General features: G+C 49.4%; 1 protein-coding gene across 1 annotated transcript in view; it reads right to left on the bottom strand.

The window, feature by feature from the left end:
• Nucleotides 1-21,582, bottom strand: part of LOC139167803 (VPS10 domain-containing receptor SorCS1-like) — a 372,414-nt gene that overhangs the window by 108,610 nt on the left and 242,222 nt on the right. The window contains exon 7 of the mRNA XM_070752750.1: nucleotides 10,152-10,241. Within this exon, the coding sequence (XP_070608851.1) occupies nucleotides 10,152-10,241 (90 nt within the window). The remainder of the gene's footprint in view (nucleotides 1-10,151; nucleotides 10,242-21,582) is intronic.

Genomic DNA, 21,582 nt, shown 5'->3' with positions numbered 1-21,582 from the left:
GCGGGCCCGGGACAGGGGTTTATCCTCTGTCCTGGTGCTCCTTGACCTCTCAGCGGCTTTCGATACCATCGACCATGGTATCCTTCTGCGCCGGCTGGAGGGGTTGGGAGTGGGAGGCACTGTCCTTCAGTGGTTCTCCTCCTACCTCTCTGGCCGGTCGCAGTCGGTGTTAGTGGGGGGCCAGAGGTCGACTCCTAGGTTTCTCCCTTGTGGGGTGCCTCAGGGGTCGGTCCTCTCCCCCCTGCTATTCAACATCTACATGAAACCGCTGGGCGAGATCATCCAAGGACATGGGGTGAGGTATCATCAATATGCGGATGATACCCAGCTTTACATCTCCACCCCATGCCCAGTCAACGAAGCGGTGGAAGTGATGTGCCGGTGCCTGGAGGCTGTTGGGGCCTGGATGGGTGTCAACAGACTCAAGCTCAACCCGGATAAGACGGAGTGGCTGTGGGTTCTGCCTCCCAAGGACAATCCCATCTGTCCGTCCATCACCCTGGGGGGGGAATTATTGACCCCCTCAGAGAGGGTCCGCAACTTGGGCGTCCTCCTCGATCCACAGCTCACATTAGAACAACATCTTTCAGCTGTGGCGAGGGGGGCGTTTGCCCAGGTTCGCCTGGTGCACCAGTTGCGGCCCTATCTGGACCGGGACTCATTGCTCACAGTCACTCATGCCCTCATCACCTCGAGGTTCGACTACTGTAATGCTCTCTACATGGGGCTACCTTTGAAAAGTGTTCGGAAACTTCAGATCGTGCAAAATGCAGCTGCGAGAGCAGTCATGGGCCTACCTAGGTATGCCCATGTTTCACCATCACTCCGCAGTCTGCATTGGTTGCCGATCAATTTCCGGTCACAATTCAAAGTGTTGGTTATGACCTTTAAAGCCCTTCATGGCATCGGACCAGAATATCTCCGAGACCGCCTCCTGCCGCACGAATCCCAGCGACCGATTAGGTCCCACAGAGTGGGCCTTCTCCGGGTCCCGTCAACTAAACAATGTCGGTTGGCGGGCCCCAGGGGAAGAGCCTTCTCTGTGGCGGCACCGACTCTCTGGAACCAACTCCCCCCGGAGATTAGAACTGCCCCTACTCTTCCTGCCTTCCGTAAACTCCTTAAAACCCACCTTTGCCGTCAGGCATGGGGGAACTGAAACATCTCCCCCTGGGCACGTTTAATTTATGCATGGTATGTCTGTGTGTGTGACTGTTAGCATATGGGGTTTTTTAAATATTTAAATATTTTAAATTTGTCTGATTGCTTATGATTTGTTTTTTTTACATGTTGTGAGCCGCCCCGAGTCTTCGGAGAGAGGCGGCATACAAATCTAAGTAATAAAAATAATAAAAATAAAAATAAGTTAGCATGAGTTTTGCTCAGGCTTTGCAATTACGGATTTCTGAGTTGGCCTTGAAAGTTCAGGGAAAGTTCAGGGAAAGTTCATGTTCTCAGGAAGGATGATATCACCAAAGGGATGAGCGTGCTAGCTGGTACCATTAGGTGCATTCTTCTGCCTAGCTTTCTCACATGTTTCCTGTAAACCCCTATCATATACCTGCAGCGTTATCTATTATATATTGGCATGTTGCATTATGGAACTGCGTTGGAACTTATATGACAGCATGTTGCATTTTCAGAGTTCCAGGCAGTAGGGATCTTCACTTCCACATTGTGAGAATTATCTATAGAATTTAGGCATCTAAGGCCTAGATAGATACAAAACACACTCTTATTAGAGTACTGAACTTCCGACCTTTTGAACAGCGGACCTTGCCAGAAAATGCAAAAGAACACAAAAACATGTTTACATCTTGTATCAGAGATGGAGAAATCCTATTTTCCAGGCCAAGAAACATTCATAAAGGAAAAACAACAACTTGATGGATTAATCTAGAGAGTTCCGAGGAACTATGATGAAATTGGAAGCAAGACAACCCCATATATGGACAAATAATGGACAGGAAGGAGGGGTGTAAACAAGACATAAAAAAACCTATATAAGATGATCCTCGTAATTAGGTACTTTGCCTTCAGAGGTATACGGGTATTCTTCCCGTGACTTCTCCAGGTCCCTGTATGATCTTGTATGATCATGCCGGAAAATTTGTTTTATGTTATTTTATGTTTGCTATATGTTTCTATGTTTTATATCATGCTGTTAATAAAGACTTTTAGCTTTTATTCTCTTGGTCTGGGGAATTTTTCTGACACACATGGAGCCTGATTCCTGAAGCATCCCAGGAGAGTGCATTGAAAGTGGGCTTTGTTTCCCAAAAGCCTGATAGAGAGGCAGCACATCAGTCCTCCTGGACCTGCCATTTCATAAACATGCTACCGGGCTTCCCAGCAAGCCCTGTGGCTTGGCTGCTTTGGTCAGAGCCTGATTCCTGAAGCAGCCCAGGGAGCTGCACTGAGAGCCTTTTAAACGAAAGCATTTTCAGGTAGCAGATCCCCTCTCCGATTGCAAAAAGAGTGCCTGAAAATGTGAGGATTGTGGAAGAAAGTGGTTCCAGGTGGCAGATTCTCCCTCCCCCCAAACAAGGGGAATCTGCCACCTGGAATCTCTTTCCTCCAGATCCTCACATTTCAGGCACTAGATCCCCCTCTCCAATTGCAAAAAAAGTGCCTGAAATGTGAGGATCATGGAGGAAAGAGATTCTAGGTGGAAGAACCGTTGAAACTTACCTGAACGGTCTTCTCGATGCACTGCAAGGAGAGTCCAACGTGGGTAATTCTCCAGTCTCGTTGGAGGGACTGAGTTTTAATTTAAACATTATGCAGGCACCGCCCCCTAGCCCACCAGTCATAAAGAAACGAAGGAGCAGTAAACTATAATTCTTTATTAATACAACTGGAAGGCAACAAACCCGGCCAAACAACTTACAATGCCAGGAACAAGCCTTTGGTCCACCAAAACGGGTGGGTTTTGGACTCTCCTTGCAGTGCATCTAAAAGACCGTTCAGGTAAGTTTCAACGGTTCTTCTCCAATGCACTTGCAAGGAGAGTCCAACGTGGGATGTACCCAAGATATAAGAAACGGGAGGGAAACCAGATCCAAGGGCGTTCAAGTGGAACACACCCTCTGTAACACCCTCCTCCCAAATGCTGCCTCCGCAGAAGCAAAGGTGTCAATCCGGTAATGCTTGATGAAGGTAGATGGAGCTGCCCATGTGGCGGCTCTACAAATCTCTTCGATCGAAGCTTGTGTAGACCATGCTGCCGAAGCAGCCGCACTACGTGTTGAATGTCCAGTAATTCCCTGAGGGACAGTCTGCCCTGATGCTTTATAGGCCTCAGTGATGCAAACTGTGATCCAACGACTGATAGTTCGTGAAGACACTCTAGTACCCTGTCCGTGTGATGAAAAAGAAACAAACAAAGCTTCCGATGCTCTGGAAGTCTGTGTTCTACGAATATAAATCTTTACCGAACGTCTCACATACAATTTATGCCATCTGAGTTCAGATGGATGCGTGCCATGTGCACAGAAATCAGGCAATATTATTTCTTGAGTTCTATGAAAGCCTGAATTCACCTTGGGGATGAAAGACGGGTCCAATCGAAGGACTACTCTGTCCGGGTGGAATATACAAAGGTCAGGTCTTACAGACAGGGCCGACAGCTCCGACACCCTCCTGGCTCAGGTAATGGCGACTAGAAAAGCCGTTTTGATGGATAAAAGGCGCATCGATACCATCCTCAATGGTTCAAAGGGTGGAGCTGTCAAGGCCTTAAGGACAAGCGATAAGTCCCAAGAGGGGAACCTATGGACCGTAGCCGGTCTAATATTCGCCGCTCCTTTTAAAAAATCCCAAATCCAAGGGTGTCTTGACAAAGGCTGGCATTGTTCGTGATTCAATATTGTGGACAGCGCCGCCACGTGGCGTCGCAAGGTGTTCGGGGCCAGTCCCTTATCTAATCCTGCCTGAAGGAAAGTTAAGACAGTGCCAGGCAAGGCTGTTACAGGATCAAGCTGACGGGCCTCGCAGAAGGTGCAGAAGGCTGACCACGTGGACTGGTAAATCCGCCTTGTAGACGGTCTGCGCGCCGCTTGCATGGTAGCGATGACCGTGTCTGGGAGAAGTAGTTGCCTTAGACGGTTCCCCTCAAGTGCCACACGGTCAGGTTCCACCATTGAGGCTCCGGATGCGCAATGCACCCCTGACTTAGGGCTACAGATGGTCTGGGATTCTCCAAGGAGGAGAGATGGACAGCTCCCTCAGGTCCGAGAACCAAGCCCGTCAAGGCCAGAAAGGTGCTACTAGTAGTACTTCGGCTCGTTCCTGTATGATTTTGTGCAGAACTCTCTGAAGTATGCGAGTAGGTGGAAACGCATACAGGAGCCCCTGTGGCCAGGGGAGGCGCAGCGCATCCACCCCTTCTGTCCCTGGAGATGGAAAACGGGAAAAGAAGTGGGGCAACTGCGTGTTGTGGCATGGTGCAAACAGGTCCAATATTGGAGTGTTGAATCGAGAGGTTAGTGCCCGGAACACTCCTGGATCCAATTTCCACTCCCCCGGGTCCAAGGTCTTGCGGCTCAGCCAGTCCGCCCATACATTCTCCTGGCCTGAGATGTGTTCTGCTGCGAGAGAGGCCAAGTGGACCTCCGCCCATCTGAACAGAATGTTGGCCTCCTGCATAAGGCGTCTGGACCTTGTCCCGCCCTGGTGGTTGATGTAAGAGCGAGCGGAAACATTGTCCGTTAGTACCAGGACATGCCTGCCCTGTACCTGATGAGAAAAGCTTATCAGGGCGAGGGACACTGCCCTCAATTCCAGAAAATTGATGTTGATGTTTTCGAGATCCCGAGGAGTCCACAGACCCTGGGCCACATTGGACGAAAGATGAGCGCCCCATCCGAACAGGCTGGCGTCCGTTGTGAGAGTGATAAAGTCCTGTCCCTGAAAGGGAGACCCCCTCTGAATGGCGATTGAAGTCCACCATCGCATGGATCTCCTGACTCCTGCAGGGAGAATCACCTGTGTCCTGGAGTGGCTGATTTTTCTCCTTTGATAGGGCAGGAGGAACCATTGGAGGGAGCGAATGTGTAACCTGGCCCACGGAACCACATCTATGCAAGAGACAAGCGTGCCCAAGATCTTGGATAGGAAGGCCAGGGAAGGCCTTGGCTGAGATGACAGTGTCTGGAGTAGACTCCGGATATTGTCCTGTCTGTCCTCCGACAGGAATACCTGGCACAAGTCCGTGTCTATGAGAGTGCCCAGGTGAGCCAATCTGGTTGTTGGTGTTAAATGACTCTTTTCCAGGTTTATGGTAAACCCGTATGTTCGTAGTGTAGTCAAGGTTAGTTGGAGATCTCGTTGTGCCCGGTCCCGGGACTTCGACAGAATTAGAATGTCGTTGAGATATGCCATGAGCCGCACTGACCGGTGTCTCAAGGTGGCCGTGAGGACATCCAAAAGTTTGGTGAACGTCCTCGGTGCTGATGACAGGCCAAATGGCATTGCTCGATATTGGTAATGAGATCCGTTCACGAAAAACCGGAGGAATTGCCTGTGCTCTGGTAATACCGGTACATGGAGGTAGGCCTCCTTGAGATCGATAGAGGTGAGGAGGTCTCCTGGCCGTATGGACTGCAGGATAGACCTGAGGGAGTGCATTTTGAATTTTTGATAACGCACATACAGATTCAATCGTTTGAGGTTTAAAATCAAGCGGACCCCGCCCGAAGACTTGGGCACTAGGAAAACGATTGAATAGAATCCTTTCCCCCTCAGATGTAAGGGAACCTCCTCTATCGCTTCTATCTCCAGGAGGTGCTCTATTTCCCGGTGTAACAGTGCCCTCTTCTGGGGATCTATCACCTGAGGGCAGGGAAGGAAACGGTTTGGGGGGACACGGAGAAAATTTATCCTCAACCCCTGTGTTGCTGTGGTAACTGCCCAGGAGTCGAGGGATGCAGCCCTCCAAGCGTTGGCAAAATGGAGGAGCTTGCCCCCTAGAGGATAGAAGCCTGCAGAGTCATTTTCCACGTTTAGACCCCTTAAAGTTGGAGCCTCTGTAAGGACGGCGTCCCTGCTGGTAGGGTCTGCCTCGGTCCGCGAAATACGGTCTGTCCTGACGAAAACCTCCCTGGTTGAACGAGCCCTGAGAGAAGTTCCTCGAACCCTGAGAGACGGTTGAGGAGGGCTCTGCACGAAAGTTCTGCCGTCTATAGAACGGAGTGAACTGTCTCTCTGCTCTCCTGTTGGATCTTGGGAGCACTTTCTTCTTGTCCTTGTCCTTGATAAGTACCTTCTCAAGGGAATCGCCGAACAACTGCTCCCCTTGGAACTTGGCTGAGGCTAGGCGCCATTTTGATTTTACGTCCGCCTGCCAGCTTCTGAGCCAAATTAATCTCCGGGAGGACAAGGAGGATGCTAGCGCACGGGATGCAAATTTTGCCGCATCCATCGTAGCATCCGCGGAGAACTCCGTTGCCGCCAGCAGTTTATTTAAATCCTGGCGGAACTTGCCATCCTCCTGACTCGCACGGGATTGCATGTCCTGTATCCACAGGATAGTTGCCCTATTAAAAAATGAGGCAGCCGACGCGGCTCGCAAGGCCCAGGCTGCCATTTGGTGAGTCTTCATGACTACCGTCTCGGCTCTTTTGTCCTCCACCTTCAGGCCCTCAGAAACCTCAGAGGGAACCAAGGCGTTAGACACCAAGCTTGCAACCGGAGTGTCTATGGTGGGAGGTGTCAAAAGGGATTCCATCTCCTGATCAAAGGTGTAGTATTTTCGATCAATCATAGAGGGCCCTTGTGCTGCCGCTGGTGCTTCCCAAGGCCTTTTAATATTGTCAAGGAAAATATCAGATGAGGGAATGGTTTCCGGCTCCTTCTTTGGTACTGAAAGTAAGATCCCCTTAGAAGCCTGCGCAGTGGTTTCTGTAGGTGACTTCCCCTCTCCTGCTCCCTCAAAGACCAGCTTAGCCTTATTTAACATGATACGAAAAAGAGAGGGCTTGAAGAGGCCTACAAGGCTAGGCGGTTCGGGTGGTTGTTCATCCCCAGACAACCCCTCGCCTTCATCGCTGTCCTCCTCTCTAGGATAGAGATCCTCCTCCATGGATCCTTGGAAGAAAGCTGGAGCTGGAGGTGCCCACACATTCCTGTGCCTCTGCGGAATGGGAATCCCAGGGGCCTGTTGTTGTGCCCCTACTGTGATCCCCTGGGCATAAACACTGCTTATTAAATCCTGCAAATTCTGAGGCATGCTCTGCCAGGTGTCCAACGAGCTCCTCAGACCCACAGCAGAAGGTGTAAAGGTGGCTGTGGGCTGGCTATACTGAGCACCCGTGTTGCTGGCCATGGGCAGGGAATATTGGGGTCCTGTGGATAATAGGGGGCATTCAGGCGACCAATCACGTTCCGTTGCCAAGCCTACAACCCCAGCTATGCCAAGTAAGGGGGAGGCCGGGGGGGGGCATGGGCCCCCGAAGAAAATTAGACTGGGCCAGTGGCGCTGCTGGCTGTTTCTGGGCCAATTCTAACTGCCTCTCCAGTGCACGTATTCTCTTCTCAGCGTCCTTAAGAGAGGCGGCCTGAGAGGTTTTAGTTTTGGCCTTCTCAGAGGGAGGCTTGTCCTTGGGGGTAGTGGGCCTGATGGAAGTGGCCACCTCCTCCCCCAAATGGGCCGAATTGTCCGTCATAGCGAGTGTCACTCACGTCTGTATGAGAGGAACAACACCGATCTCAAACGCAGCCAAAAACGCAGTGAGATTGTGTTCTCAGTGCGGCTGCGTGTTGCTGAGCAAAAACGGGGGGGGGTTTGCCTCGGAGCGTTCTCGCTCCTCTCACCCCCAGCGATCTAACTGCCTGTCGGCCAAATAAAATGGTCGCCGCGCCGTTGCCCTGGCAACCGGCGGGAAAAACAACAGGCGCTCCCACCGTTTTAATCTGAGGGCTGGCTCTGACGCCGTTTTGGCGTTCCTGTAAGGATCCTTGCCTCGGAGCTTTTCTTGTATCACCAGCCCTCCTGCATGGTCGCCAGATCTTCGGCTGTGGTATTTTCGCCGGGCGGGGCAGGCTCCTTCCGACGTCAACCGTCTCCCAGCCCCAGGTGCGACCTCGGAGGTCGGGGACCTGGTCGCCCTATTACAATTAATGCCCCCCCCACGGCTGCTCTCAGCGTTCCGTGAGCGCCGATCCATGGAAAGAGGGGGGGGCAGGGCGCAACAGTCTAGCGGACAGAACCCACGGAGGGCCTGATCCGCCGCTGTGAAGGAGAAGCCAATCCAAGTAAAGCCTGCAAACAAAGAAAAGGAAGAAAGAGAAGCATTAGTGATTTCCAGAAAAAAACAAAAACCAATTATACAGGTATTTAATCATACATTATACTAATACTCCTGAAGAACAACTCAAAAAATGTCCCATTACTGCGACTGAGTTTTCATGACTGGTGGGCAAGGGGGCGGTGCCTGCATAATGTTTAAATTAAAACTCAGTCCCTCCAATGAGACTGGAGAATTACCCACGTTGGACTCTCCTTGCAAGTGCATTGGAGAAGATTCCCTCTCCCCACCCCAAAAACTTGGAATCTCCCCAAAAACTTGGAATCTCTTTCCTTCAGATCCTCGCATTTCAATCCCTTTTTGCAATCGGGGAGAGGGATCTGCCACCTGAAAACGCTTTTGTTTAAAAAGGCTCTCAATGCAGTTCTATGGACTGCTTCAGGAATCAGGCTCCAAAATGAAGCAACAAAGGCACAGGGGCTTGCTGGGAAGCCCGGTATCATGTTTATGAAATGGCAGGTCCGGGAGTAGTGATATGCCGCCTCTCTATTGGGCCTTGCTGTGAGAAAGCCCGGCCTCCAATGCTTATGGCTATAGGTAAGAAGACCAGAGTATTTTTGGAGTGGAGCCAAGTCTATGTTCTACCCCTCCCCCCCATGAAAATCATACCCCACCCCACCCACTCCAGTTAAATTCCATCCCAACTTCTGCAAAAAAAATGTCAACAGATGCATGATAAAACAGAAAGTCTGATTAAAGATTTGAAGAATATGTGCTTTAAAGAAATTTCTTTATTCTTTTAAGTTTTCCTTGTATTCAAAGGAAATTTAGTCACCTTATACATGTAAACTGACCACTTCCATAGCAGAAATCTGAGATTTACCTTATACAACGAAAGTAGATTCTGAAATATCAAGGAATATCTGCTACTAATATATTTTATTAATAATACAAAAACACAGAAGATTATACAATCATATATGACTAATTGTAATTTCTTATTCACTTCACATTTCTGTAATCTTGGAAAGCAAAATTCATTTTTATTGTTAGAACAGATAAAAAAGATCTGTGCTGCTTGTTATCAAAATCCCAGTGAAAGTGAGGACACCACTAATGCTATAGTGGTGTGATGCTGGTAGGCAGAGGCAGAATTCTTTATTTCTTGTTTTCCTCCACCAAAATTAAGGTGTGTCTTATATTCCAGGGTGTTTTATACTCCAAAAAATACAGTAAGTCACAGCACATCAGACCTTGAATCTGACAAGCAATATCATAAACTACGTTATCAGATCATGTTACAATGCATCAAAACATTTTGTATGAGAAACAAAAGTCCTTAACAATAATTTATTTCTGTCCTTCAAGTTTTTTAAAAAGAAAAGCCTTGAGATTTTGTTTCCTTTGATATAAAAAGTAACACAGATTTTTAAATTTTTAAATGAAATAAGCTTTCCCTTGATTGATATATTTTACTAAATTCTTTAAATTTAGTAAATACATGTAAATACTATGTAATACATGTTCTTTCAGGCCCCATTGCTAATTTTTTATTTTTTTTAAAATAGAGAAAAAAACATGGAAGTAAAATATGGAAGCTAACCGCACATCAGAAGGCCAAACTTTTTAATAGAAAACCTCAAAATGTCATTATTGATGAAAATGAAATACTAATTAGTAATTTCCACCAACTGAAAAAAAAATCAATCTGCATTTTGAACTGATGCCCTTGAACAGCTGCAATATCGATCTTAGAAGGTATTTTGCTTGATGCTTCAACATGTTATTGAAAAATAAAGGGGTACATGCACTAATTAAAACAATTCTGAGCAAACGGCACAAGCTGCAATTCCTCTGGTCTGTCATCTAAAATTATATAGGAATATTGGAACCATGATAACTTACCTTTGGCAAAGCATATTTGGGAAGTTTCATCTGCGCAAATGTATTTCTGCGATAAGACACGTAGTAATGCGGTCGACCTCCACTTGTCAGCTGCAACATATAACATTGCTTTTTCTTATTATTTTAAAATTAAGGTGCTATTATCACTGTTTTTACCTTTTTTAAGGCATGTAGAAAATAATAAGTGTGTTATAAAGAGAAATGCAATTATGTCACAATGGTTCCAATATGGCAAGGAAGATACAGCAGGAAATGAAATCACTCAGATATGGAAAAAGACAGCATAAATAAGTATAAACTATGCAGACTGCAAAGTCAGACAAAAAGAGCAAGGGAAATCTACAAATGCAGGTTCCAGAAGCAGCATTCAGCATCTTCAATTGCAGAGGCAAAAATTGTAATACTGTAGTCAAGTCAGTAATGTTGTATATGTTACATGTTATATTTCCAATTTAGACAATGAGAAAAGCTTTTCTGCTGTAGTCACTTTTTCTCCCAACCCTAGCCAAGGGCCCTAAAATTTTGATGAGTTGATTGATTGATTGGATTTGTATGCCGCCCCTCTCCGGAGACTCGGGGCGGCTAACAGCAACAATAAAGCAGTGTACAATAGTAGTCTTATGTTAGAAACAATTAAAAACCCATTAATATAAAAAACCAAACATACATATATACATACCATGCATAGAATTGTAAAGACCTAGGGGGAAGAGGGTCTCAATTCCCCCATGCCTGACGGCAGAGGTGGGTTTTAAGCAGCTTACGAAAGGCAAGGAGGGTGGGGGCAATCCTAATCTTTGGGGTGAGTTGGTTCCAGAGGGCCGGGGCCGCCACAGAGAAGGGGTCCCACCAAGCGACATTCTTTAGTTGACGGGACCCGGAGAAGATCCACTCTGTGGGACCTAACTGGTCGCTGGGATTCGTGCAGCAGAAGGCGGTCCCTGAGATAATCTGGTCCGGTGCCATGAAGGGCTTTATAGGTCATAACCAACACTTTGAATTGTGATCGGAAACCGATCGGCAACCAATGCAGACTGCGGAGTGTTGGTGTAACATGGGCATATTTGGGAAAGCCCATGATTGCTCTCGCAGCTGCATTCTGCACGATCTGAAGTTTCCAAACACTTTTCAAACGTAGCCCCATGTAGAGAGCATTACAGTAGTCGAGTTTCGAGGTGATGAGGGCATGAGTGACTGTGAGCATTGACTCCCGGTCCACGTAGGGTCACAACTGGTGCACAAGGCGAACCTTGGCAAACGCCCCCCTCGCCACAGCTGAAAGATGTTTCTCTAATGTGAGCTGTGGGTCAAGGAGGACGCCCAAGTTGCGAACCTTCTCTGAGGGGGCCAGTGATTCTCCCCCTAGGGTAATGGACGGACAGATGGAATTGTCCTTGGGAGGTAAGACCCACAGCCACTCCGTCTTGTCTGGGTTGAGCTTAAGTTTGTTGACACTCATCCAGGCCCCAACATCCTCCAGGCACCGGCACATCACTTCCACTGCTTCGTTGGCTGGACATGGGGTGGAGATGTATAACTGGGTATCATCGGCGTATTGATGATACCTCACCCCATGCCCTTGGATGATCTCACCCAGTGGTTTCATGTAGATATTAAATAGTAGGGGGGAGAGGACTGACCCCTGAGGCACCCCACAAGGGAGAGACCTAGAGGTCGACCTCTGACCCCCCCCCCACTAACACCGACTGCGACCGACCAGAGAGGTATGAGGAGAACCACTGAAGAACAGTGCCTCCCACTCCCAACCCCTCCAGCCGGTGCAGAAGGATATCATGGTGGATGGTATCGAAAGCCGCTGAGAGGTCAAGAAGCACCAGGACAGAGGACAAGCCCCTGTCTTGGGCCCGCCAGAGATCATCCATCAACGCGACCAAAGCAGTTTCCGTGCTGTAGCCGGGCCTGAATCCAGACTGTTGAGGACCTAGATAATCAGCTTCTTCCAAGGACCGCTGGAGCTGAAATGCCACCACCTTCTCGACAACCTTCCCCATAAAGGGAAGGTTGGAGACTGGACGGTAGTTATTGAGTACAGCTGGGTCCAGGGAAGGCTTCTTGAGGAGGGGGCGCACAAGTGCCTCCTTATAAGGGGCCGGAAAGGACCCACTCCCCAAGGAAGCGTTGACAATCTCCCGGACCCAGCTTCGTGTCACCTCTCGACTGGCTGAAACCAACCAATAGGGACATGGATCCAGTAGTCAGGTGGCAGAACACACAGCTCCAATTGCCCTGTGCACTTCCTTAGGTGTCACCAAGTCAAACTCCTCCCAGACAGATGGACAAAGATGTTTAGCCCCAGTCACCTCGACTGACTCGTTGTTAGTCGACTCTGTTTTACAATTGGAGTCGAGGTCCGAGTTCTACAAGGTACACCAACATCCTCCATATAGAGTATTTCATTTGTGTAATAGTAATATTTACACATGCTACAGCCAACCACTTCTTCCGGAAATCCACAGAAATGAAATAATCTTCAGGCAACACCTACCTTTTACAAAATCCTGGAGGCCAAAACAAAAATCAATCTTTTTCTAGTCACATGCGTGACAAAACAAAAACAAATATCTGTAACAATTCATTAACAAACAACAGAAGAAATAAATATCTTTCTCAACATTAAATACAATTCCAAATTTTGTTTCATTGGCATTACTTTCTTAAATAAAGCATATTATCTTTTTATATATATATATATATATATATATATATATATATATATATATATATATATATATATATATATATATATATATATACAGTGGTACCTCAAGATACGAACCCCTCGTCTTACGAACAACCCGAGATACGAACCCGGGGTTCAGAAAAATTTTGCCTCTTCTTACGAACTTTTTTCGTGTTACGAACGGCAAACCTGAACTTCCGGGTTTGGCGGTTCGGGAGGCTGCTGGGAAGCCCCGCAGCCCGGCTGTCACCTTTTAAAACAGCCAGGGGGCTTCCCAGTTGCCTCCCGGAGCCAAACCCGGAAGTTCGGGTTTGGCGTTCGGCTTGGAGAGGCTGCTGGGAAGCCACCCGGCTGTTTTAAAATGTGACAGCCGGGCTGCGGGGCTTCTCGGCGGCAGCGGCAGGTACGTAAGACGAAAACGTTCAGGAGGCCGCTTTGGGTTTTTGGCTGGGAGGGAGGGCAGGAGGTCCGACGCTGGGGGAGGGAGTCAGGAAGGTCCTCTTGCTCCCCCCCTCAGCGAAAAACACAAAGACGGTCTGCCATCGCATGACAGGCAGGGCGGAGCAGCGTGGAGCAAAGGGAGTCTGAAACCGCCAGCAGCTTCAGTTTCCCATTGCTCCGCGGGCGGCGGCAGACCGCCTTTGTATTTTTGGCTGGGGGGGAAAGCAGGAGGCGCAGGATCAGGCCGGCGGCGGGCACGGGAGAGGCAGCAGGTCTGCATCCTGGGCGGGTGGGCGGGCCGCGGGCGAGGAGGCGCAACCGAGCGGGCCGGCTCAGGCTCTGGCTAGGACGGGGCAGGCAGCGGCTGGGCGCGGCAGCGAGGGTGCGTCTGACTCGGGGCTGGCGGCGCCTGACGCAGCGGGGAACAACAGCGTGGGAGGCAGGAGAGGACCAGGCAACCGGAGCAGCATTGCCGCTGCTCCCGGCTTGGCTTCCCTGGCCGCCTTGGCTTCCCTGGCCGCCTGGCGCTGCGATCTTCCAATCTTCCCTTGGCGATCTTCTGATCTTCCCTGGCTTCCCTGGCCGCCAGGGAAGCGGCCAGGGAAGCCAAGGGAACATCGGAAGATCGCAGCGCTAGGCGGCCAGGGAAGCCAAGGGAAGATCGCCAAGGAAAATGCCCAGCCCAGCCGCCCCCCCCCGAGGCGTTTTCCTGGAAAGAATGCCATCCACCACCGAGCTTTTCGTAATCTGTTTAAATTTCCTTCACTCCCCCCCCCAACATTCCCCGCCTTGCCTCGCTTGACTGGCCAGAGGACATGACATTCACCGCCTCCCGTGCCTCCTTTGGCTTTGCGATTGGACGCGCCTCCCGCCGCTCTGCCCAATCGCAAAGCCAAAGGAGGCACGGGAGGCGGTGAATGTCATGTCCTCTGGCCAGTCACGGGAGGCAAGGCGGGGAATGTTGGGGGAGTGAAGGAAATTTAAACAGATTACGAAAAGCTCGGTGGTGGTGATTGCACTCCTTTTAGAAAAACGCCTCCACGGGGGCTGGGCTGGGCATTTTCCTGGAAGGAATGCCATCCACCACCGAGCTTTTCGTAATCTGTTTAAATTTCCTTCACTCCCCCCCCAACATTCCCCGCCTTGCCTCGCTTGACTGGCCAGAGGACATGACATTCATCGCCTCCCGTGCCTCCTTTGGCTTTGCGATTGGACGCGCCTCCCGCCGCTCTGCCCAATCGCAAAGCCAAAGGAGGCACGGGAGGCGGTGAATGTCATGTCCTCTGGCCAGTCATGGGAGGCAAGGCGGGGAATGTTGGGGGAGTGAAGGAAATTTAAACAGATTACGAAAAGCTCGGTGGTGGTGATTGCACTCCTTTTAGAAAAACGCCTCCACGGGGGCTGGGCTGGGCATTTTCCTGGAAGGAATGCCATCCACCACCGAGCTTTTCGTAATCTGTTTAAATTTCCTTCACTCCCCCAACATTCCCCGCCTTGCCTCCCTTGACTGGCCAGAGGACATGACATTCACCGCCTCCCGTGCCTCCTTTGGCTTTGCGATTGGACGCGCCTCCCGCCGCTCTGCCCAATCGCAAAGCCAAAGGAGGCACGGGAGGCGGTGAATGTCATGTCCTCTGGCCAGTCACGGGAGGCAAGGCGGGGAATGTTGGGGGAGTGAAGGAAATTTAAACAGATTACGAAAAGCTCGGTGGTGGTGATTGCACTCCTTTTAGAAAAACGCCTCCACGGGGGCTGGGCTGGGCATTTTCCTGGAAGGAATGCCATCCACCACCGAGCTTTTCGTAATCTGTTTAAATTTCCTTCACTCCCCCAACATTCCCCGCCTTGCCTCCCGTGACTGGCCAGAGGACATGACATTCACCGCCTCCCGTGCCTCCTTTGGCTTTGCGATTGGGCAGAGCGGCGGGAGGCGCGTCCATAGGCTTGGTCGGGTCGCCGCAGCACCCTCCCTTCGCCAACCCTTTGGCGGTCACCGGTGGGCTTAGGGTGCCTCGGCACCGACTTCGCTGCCCCTTCCCGAGCCCAACCCCGTGACATTCGCTTTCCTCCCGCCCGCAGCCGAGACTGATCGTGGGCTCCTTCGCAACTTCGGAGAGCTTCCAGGGCATGAAAGCTCACGAAAACCAGGAAGCTCTCCGAGGTTGCGAAGGAGCCCACGATCAGTCAACTGCGGGCGGGAGGAAAGCGAATGCCACGGGGCTGGGCTCGGCTCCCCCGTCGGCTCCCCCCCTTACCAGCCCCGCCGCGGAAGGCTCCATTCTGTTCCCTGAATGGAGACCACTGGCCGCTCAATCGGGCCGGCAGGGAACAGAATGGAGCCTTCCGCGGCGGGGCTGGTAAGGGGGGGAGCCGAGGGGGGGAGCCGAGCCGAGCCCAGCCCCGTGGCATTCGCTTTCCTCCCGCCCGCAGTTGACTGATCGTGGGCTCCTTCGCAACCTCGGAGAGCTTCCTGGTTTTCGTGAGCTTTCATGCCCTGGAAGCTCTCCGAAGTTGCGAAGGAGCCCACGATCAGTCGGCTGTGGGTGGGAGGAAGGCGAATCCCCCGTGGGCTCCGTTACATCTTCCGCTGCCAGCCAGGCCATGCTGGCGGCAGCGGAACAATCGCCTTCCTCCCGCCCGCAGCCGACTGACCGTGGGCTCCTTCCCGAGCTCCCTTCCTGAGCCTCCCGTTCTCTCTCCCCCCCCCTCGCCCCTTCGCCTCCCTGTGTTCCTAGGAGAAGTGCTGGGGATTGAGGCAAGACAGACCTTCTGCTCCTCACCAGCACTTCTCCTAGGAACACAGGGGGGCGAAGGGGCGAGGGGGCGGAGAGAGAACGGGAAGCTCAGCATTCCGTCAGCCGCAGCGCTGGCTGTCAACTTTTCTTTTTAAAACTGGGCAGGAGCTGAGTTGCCTCCCCATTGCTAAAAAGAAAAGTTGACAGCCAGCGCTGCGACTGACGGAATGCTGAGCCTCCCGTTCTCCCCCCCCCCCACCTTGCCCCTTCCGGTTTCGGCGTTCGGGAGACCGCTGGGTTCCCAGCTGTCTCCGAACGCCAAACACCAAAGCCGAACTTCCGCCTTCAGGAGACAGCTGGGAAGCGGCGCGGCTCTTTTAAAAGATGACAGCCGGCCTGGGGGGCTTCCCAGCACCCCCGAACCCTGTGCTGGCAAGCCCCCCAGGCCGGCTGTCACCTTTTAAAAGAGCCGCGCCGCTTCCCAGCAGTCGCGGAAAGCCGTTTTTTTGCGGGGGTTTTTTGGTTGCACGGATTAATTGACTTTACATTGTTTCCTATGGGAAACAATGTTTCGTCTTACGAACCTTTCGTCTTACGAACCTCCCCCCGGCACCAATTAAGTTCGTATCTTAAGGTACCACTGTATATATATATATATATATATATGGCCGAAATAGATCTATCCTAGTCTCCCTTAATTTTCAAATTCAGCTTAAACATGTGACACATACAGATAGAATTGTCGGCTATCAATAAAATTAACTGCCTTGGAAATGGCCCTGGGTTGGGCCGAGAGGCAAAAAAGGAGCTGTGATGTTCCTTCAATATACCAGGGTGATTCGACACAAAATGTAACCCTTCCCTGGTACAGAGCTAAAGGGATTGGATACTGTAGCCTAGAAGATAATTCTCTGCCTTACAAGGCAAAGGTTGCAGGTTCAAGTCCCAGTGGGTATGGCTAGCTGATGAGGCCAAAATAAGGCCGAAATAGATCTATCCTAGTCTCCCTTAATTTTCAAATTCAGCTTAAACATGTGACACACACACATATATATATGTGTGTGTGTGTGTGTGTGTGTGTGTGTGTGTGTTAAAATATGTTAAGAATGTAATTAAGAGCAAGTTCAGTTAATGCAAAATGGTGCTCCAAAAATATTTTCTCTAAATTGCTGGAGTAGCAAGATACACATGCAGAAATAGCACAAGCTTGGAAAGGTTTACCACTTCTGCTCAAATTCCACATTTCAATACATCTTATGAACAGAGGCTGACCTGTAGGTATGTACAGTATAATTTTTGTGCTGTTGCTTACTGAATTAAAATAAGAAAATAACAAAAGTGTAGAAGTTTAGATTCTCCCTCATGTCTTTTTCCTTCCTTCCTTCCTTCCTTCCTTCCTTCCTTCCTTCCTTCCTTCCTTCCTTCCTTCCTTCCTTCCTTCCTTCCTTCCTTCCTTCCTTCCAGTCAATGTTGACTAGTGACTGTCTGGACAACATATCCCCGCAAGATTTTGGAAATGGTTGCTATTTCTTTATTCCTAGGGCTGAGATAAAGAGGTTGGCTTGAGGTCACCCAATTGGTTTTGTGCCAAAGAAATATTAGGAAATATTAGAGCTCATGTCTTCTGATTCCTAACCTATTGGCTTAACCATTACACCAAACTGGCTCTTTCACTCTCTTATATTTGCAAGGAGGTATTCTATACCTCCTTACAAATATTGCATGTTTGAATTTTTTTCAATTTCTGATATACTGAAATTGGGAGGCTCTGAAGGGCATACCAAAATCTTTATTTCTGTTACTGATAACTGTCCAACTGTTTCAATTTCTTCCTTGACTATGTGGGACATTAGTTCTAGGATATGAAAACACATAGTTGAATTCATTCTTCCTTTCATATATACAGTAATACCTCATGATACAAACTTAATTGGTGCACGGAGGAGGTTCGTAAGACGAAAGGTTCGTAAGACGAAACATTGTTTCCGATAGGAAACAATGTAAAGTCAATTAATCCGTGCAACCAAACCCCCCCCCCCGCAAAAAAACGGCTTTCGGCGACTGCTGGGAAGCCGCACGGCTGTTTTAAAAGGTGACAGCCGGCCTGGGGGGCTTCCCAGCACCCCCCCGAACCCGGGTTCGGGGTTCGGGGGGGGGGATGGGATGCCCCCAAGGCCGGCTGCGTAAGAAGAGGCAAAAATTTTCTGAACCCCGGGTTCGTATCACGAGTTGTTCGTAAGACGAGGGGTTCGTATCTTGAGGTACCACTGTATTATGTCCTATGTTACTACTATCACACAATTCCAAATAATAATGCAGCCCATCCTGTACTTAATGGTTCCATCATATTTTCACCCTTTCCCCCCACAATTTATCTATGCGATTATAGACAAATGTGTCAATTTTTGTCTGAACAGTCCAAAACACTTTTTTCCAAAACATTTCAGGCTTATTAGCAAGTTTTTGTTTGCATATTTTAGATGATAATTTTGGATTGAGGAGAAAAGGTCTTCTGAGAATCCCCCCATGTTGATTATTGTTGCATAAGTAATACAGTGATCCCCCGGTTATTGCGTTCCCGACCATTGCGAACAGGCTAATTTGCGATTTTTCAACCCGGAAGTCAAAACACCATCTGCGCATGCGTGCCCTTTTTTTCTATGAGCACGCATGCGTAGATGGCGCCGGGCAGATCAGCTGCTGGGCGGCTTCCCTGGGTCTTCCCCCTCTTGCTGGCGGGAGGGCGAGCGGCAGGCATCAGCGAGGAGTTTCCCCACCGCCCACGCAAACTCCTCGCTGCCGCTCGCCCGCCCTTCGCCCGCCCACGCCGTTCGCTCCCCCTCTTGCTGGCGGGAGGGCGAGAAGCCCTCCCCAGCACCCGCTCGCCCGCCCTTCGCCGCTCGCCCGTCCTTCGCCCGGCCACCCGCCGTTCGCTCGCTGCTCGCCCGGCCACCCGGGTTCGGGGGGGTGCTGGCAAGCTGCCCATGCCGGCGGCGACGTTTTAAAACAGCCGCGCGGCTTTCCAATGAGTCCCGAAGACAAACGTCAAACTTCCGCGTTTGTCTTCGGGACTCATTGGAAAGCTGCGCGGCTGTTTTAAAACATCGCCGCCGGCATGGGCGGCTTCCTAGCAGCCCCCCAAACCCGGGTTGGGGGTCCGGGGGGTGCTGGCAAGCCGCCCATGCCGGCGGCGACGTTTTAAAACAGCCGCGCCGCTTTCCAATGAGTCCCGAAGACAAACGCGGAAGTTTGACGTTTGTCTTCAGGACTCATTGGAAAGCGGCGCGGCTGTTTTAAAATGTCGCCGCCGGCATGGGCGGCTTCCTAGCAGCCCCCTAAACCCGGGTTGGGGGTCCGGGGGGTGCTGGCAAGCCGCCCATGCCGGCGGCGACGTTTTAAAACAGCCACGCCGCTTTCCAATGAGTCCCGAAGACAAACGCGGAAGTTTGACGTTTGTCTTCGGGACTCATTGGAAAGCGGCGCGGCTGTTTTAAAACATTGCCGCCGGCATGGGCGGCTTCCTAGCAGCCCCCCAAACTGCTAGGAAGCCCCCCAAGCTGCTAGGAAGCCCCCCATGCCGGCGGCGACGTTTTAAAACAGCCGCGCAGCTTTCCAATGAGTCCCCTTCCCAGGAACACCAATCTTCGGCTCCTCACTAGCGCCGCGGAAGTAAAAACACCATCTGCGCATGCACAGATGGTGTTTTTACTTCCGCTGCGCTACTTCGCGAAAACCCGCTCGTTGGGGGGGGTCCTGGAACAGAACCCTCGCAATGATCGGGGGATCACTGTACTATATTGTGAGTCTATTCCAATGTGAGTTAGCCTTTTCAACAGATCATTTGCAGTGACCTGTACATTTTGGTTAACAGTTTTGACAAATTTGGGGACTTTTACCCCAAAACTGTGATAAATAGCTAATATTCCTTCAAATTGGCAGAATTTAACTTTGTACCATGTAGAGGCTATAACAGCTTCTCTTCACTTGTGGATTTTCCTTTATACAATTTAATCAGGGTTTAGGTTTTAGAACCTATAGTGATTTATGGTCTCCTTCTTTCTTGAAAAGCAATCAACTGTACTTCTATTCATGTCTCTTTTTCTTTGCTTCCTTAATCTTTCTGGGTTTGTCCAGCTGTGAGGTTCCACGTGGCTTCCTCATGGTAATTGATTTTCTTCCTCAGAATGATTTCTTCAACTGGTAATGTAGAGAATCACTTTGTCTGCTTTACATTACTCATGCCAGCTTCTGCAGTTCTTTCATAATCCCATTGGGGGGATTTCTCAATCATGCTGCTGGGTGCCAGCATTGCCAACAGCGCATTCATAGCAATAGGAGTAGGACACAAGCAGTTGGAAGTCAGCACTAGTATACAATCAACAGGCCCTTCTATCAAGGTTGTGAAACAGCTACACTATCACCATTTGATCAAGATGCTTCTACAGGAGAAGAATGAAGAAGCCACATGCAACATTTTTCTATAATGAATGATAATTGGGAACAAATACGCAAGTAGGTGACTTAATCTTAGCCCTTAAACATATACACTATGCATGTCTCTCTCTTACACATGGATAAACAAAAGAATAAGAAGTCAAAACTATGAATATGTGTAAACTAAGGCTTGGTTCATTATTAATTATAGATGTGTGTAACAATGAATGAAATCACCAATAAAGTATTTCCCCCATATTTTTCATGGTAGAAGAATTTACCATACTTGTTCTACAAACAAAAGAAACAAGGCAGTGTATTGTTCTAACCTCAGAGGAGTTGATATACATTCTATTTGGAAGAAAAGATATACAGTACTCAGAAAACTTAGAGGCTAGAGTGTATATGCTGATGCAAGCCAGGAACTCAAGCCTCAAGAAATACTTGAAAGACAGATAATTTAGAGCTCATCTCCACTTTGCCAGCACTTTATTTCCTCCTTCTTGTTATGATGGGGATAGCAGCAGGAAGATAATGAAACTTAAAACTATTCAGATATATTCTCTGGCTTCCACCTGGAACATAGCTCAGCTGAATATAACTCATTTTCTTCTTTTTTACGCAATAATAGGAGCCTACGCATGACAATCATGCCTGATTAGTCTTCTCTCACGCATTCCTCTTCCCTTTCCTTTCTACATCTCCATTCGATCTCTAAAGAGAGGCTCTAGCTCACTCCATTTCAAACTAATAATAAAAAAAAACCTGGATTGGTCTGTTGTAATGGTGATATTGGAACTCTGGTATGCAAACTTAAAAACCTGCTGAAATGTGAGAACATTTTTGGAATAGACAATGTGGAGAGCTGACTGACAAGAGAGATCATTTCCATGCACTTTGAACATTTGTCAGACCATACCCCTCATGATCCTTGTGTTAACAAAGAACTTGAACCAAATGCAGAAAGAAACAATTAGCATCCCAACGGGAATAACAACTTGGTGATGTCCTGAATGAGCTTGTTCTCATCTTGTTGCATCTGTTAGGGAAAGGAGTTTAACATTGAAAAATAAAGGGGAAAATGATTTGCAATCAATAGAAAGGAGAAAAAAAACTGTTT

This window comes from Erythrolamprus reginae, chromosome 5 (assembly GCF_031021105.1).
Source record: "Erythrolamprus reginae isolate rEryReg1 chromosome 5, rEryReg1.hap1, whole genome shotgun sequence".
In the NCBI taxonomy this organism is placed as follows: domain Eukaryota; kingdom Metazoa; phylum Chordata; class Lepidosauria; order Squamata; family Dipsadidae; genus Erythrolamprus; species Erythrolamprus reginae.
This window is presented reverse-complemented; position numbering and strand designations above follow the sequence as displayed.